The sequence below is a fragment of the Trachypithecus francoisi genome, unplaced genomic scaffold, assembly GCF_009764315.1.
Source record: "Trachypithecus francoisi isolate TF-2019V2 unplaced genomic scaffold, Tfra_2.0 Lachesis_group8, whole genome shotgun sequence".
NCBI classification, from domain to species: Eukaryota; Metazoa; Chordata; class Mammalia; order Primates; family Cercopithecidae; genus Trachypithecus; species Trachypithecus francoisi.
Window position 1 is genome coordinate 46,877,950 of NW_022681473.1, and position 2,358 is coordinate 46,880,307.

Below are 2,358 nucleotides of genomic sequence, written 5' to 3' on the forward strand. Positions count from 1 at the left end.
TTCTAAGACTGTTTTTATGAAGGGAGAATCTCTCTCTAAGGACATTATTTTGCTTTATATCTGAGAATTCAACGGAATTTAGAGGTAGCAGAACTCATTTATTCAGAATCGAGATTCCAACTGCAGTAATGCCTCCAGTCATAGAAGGGAACATGATTTTCAGGCGAACATAATCTGAGAGATTAATAAGAAATCTTCCTTTTTGGTACTATCAGGTAGAAAACAAGTATAAACAGTGTTTTAGGGTTTTGGTCAGGAACTCCTTTTATTACAACGAAAAGTGCAGAAAAAGTGTTCAGTAGGAAAGATTCAGTGTAAGATAACAGGGAAAATGTGTTGGTAATATCAAGGAGAATCTAAACATTGTGCTGTCAGACTAATGCTTTCCATGGGTGAAAACTGCAACTGTCAGGTTAGATAAACATCTATTTGAAGACCTTGAGTTACCACTGAGACATTTCTGAGGCACAACGCTAAGAAAAACGCATATAATTGTCAAGGTTGGCAGGGCAGTGTTGGTCTCAAAGTCCCGTCTGACTGACAGGGCAGAGGCTCTTCCTCACTGCTCCGATCGGCTTCTCGACAGCTCCAGGGTTTCCTCAGGAAGCCGCCGTCCACCTTCATCCACCTCAGGCGTGTCCTGCAGAGCCCTCTGGAGAACCAGCTTCGGGTTCTGCCTTTTTTGACGCTGCCTAAAGGAGCCCACGAAGAAGTAAATGATGGGGTTGGCACTGCTGTTAAGAGCGGACAGGAACATAGAAACTAGATGAACATGACAACGTAAGACGTTCCAATTCAGGTGGATCCTGAAAAACAGGGCCCACTGAATGCCAAAGGGCAGGCCACAGAGGAGGAAGACCAGCACTGTGAGCAGGATGGTCACATACAGCCTGGTCAGCGGCATCTTCCGGGATCCACAGAGAATCCTGACCAGCAGGACCAGGCTGGATCCACAGAGAACCACACATAAAACAATCAGCCATGCGATTGCTATGAAATCTAATATTTCACACCAACGAGAATCAGTATCACTAAGCAGGAATTCACAGAACATCCATTCCAGGATGCTCCGCAGCAGGGACAGGGCCCAGAGCAGGACACACACGACCGCTGACAGGTGTGTGGGGCGGCGGCAGCGGTACCAGATGGGCCACAGGACGCACAGGCAGTGCTCGGTGCTGATGGCGCTCAGCATACTCAGGCCTGTAAGGTAGGGGAAGATCATCACACAAATGAGGATTTTGCGGATGGTGTGGGTGATATTGATGAGGCATAATGGCAAATATATAACGTGGCCGCTGAGGAAGAGGAAGTCTGCGGCGGCCAGGTTGAGGATGTAGGTGGAGACAGCGTTCCTGCGCATGCGGAAGCCCAGGAGCCAGAGCACAACCGCGTTTCCTGTCAGCCCCACAAGGGAAATGATGCACGTCAGCACCTTGAGGCTCAGGGTCAGCTTGTAGCAAGGAGTCTCCTCACTTTCATTGATTGGTGTCTGCGATGTACCCAGGGCTGGGATGATTGGATCCATGCTCAGAAACCCTAGTCTGGTGCCCCTGGGAACATAAACCAGATGTGATCACCAGGTGTATGATTTCTGATTCTCCCCACCACCCTGCCATGTGGGATTTTTCCTGTCCTCATTTAAAGAGGAGAGATCAGAGACTCACAGAGAATAAGTCACCTATCAAAAGGTGAGGGTCCTCAAATCCAGTTTGAAATCCAGTTCTTCTTGACTCTGAAGCCTGACCTCTCTCTACTGCCACACAAGTTCTGTACTGACATGGGAATAACATTAGGATCAAAATACCCCCAACTCATCCGGCCAGGGCTGTGGACCCGATCATTACTGTATCATGGGCCTGATATTTTATCTCAGGTGGAGAAAGTCAGATACACAAAGAGGTGGCTGTGACACACTCGTGACTAGGACTGGTCATCCATGGACAGGAAAGAAGACCAATGCATTATGAATCAGAGGAAAATGTGACCTTCGCTAGGATAAGTGTGAAAATGACTGGGCCTGGTGGGTGAGAAATAACTCAGTGTGTCAGTCATTGCAGACAGGACCACATTTTACATGTTATACTCACAGTGCCTATTTCGATGAGCAGCACAATGTGTTCTTCATAAACATTCTTTCAATGAAGGAATGCATGCATGAGGAGCCTAATGGTACTGGAGGATTTGGATGAAATGGAAAATAAAGATGAAAGCTCAATGTTAGGTATTAGAACACACAGTATAACTCGATGAAGAAAATTTCATTCATCAGAATTCTATTTGTGGACAGCTCTATCTGTGTTGAGAAGAATTATTGATGTGTGCCCAAAACCTGAATTGACAACTGATGTGCCTTTG

General features: G+C 46.6%; 1 protein-coding gene across 1 annotated transcript; it reads right to left on the minus strand.

Moving 5' to 3' along the window:
- Nucleotides 1-510: 510 nt before the first annotated feature.
- LOC117080023 (mas-related G-protein coupled receptor member X3-like) lies at nucleotides 511-1,944 on the minus strand. The gene has a single exon (XM_033204498.1). The coding sequence runs from the start codon at nucleotides 1,526-1,528 to the stop codon at nucleotides 560-562; it is 969 nt and encodes a 322-aa protein (XP_033060389.1). The 5' UTR covers nucleotides 1,529-1,944; the 3' UTR covers nucleotides 511-559.
- Between the last annotated feature and the right edge of the window lie 414 nt (nucleotides 1,945-2,358).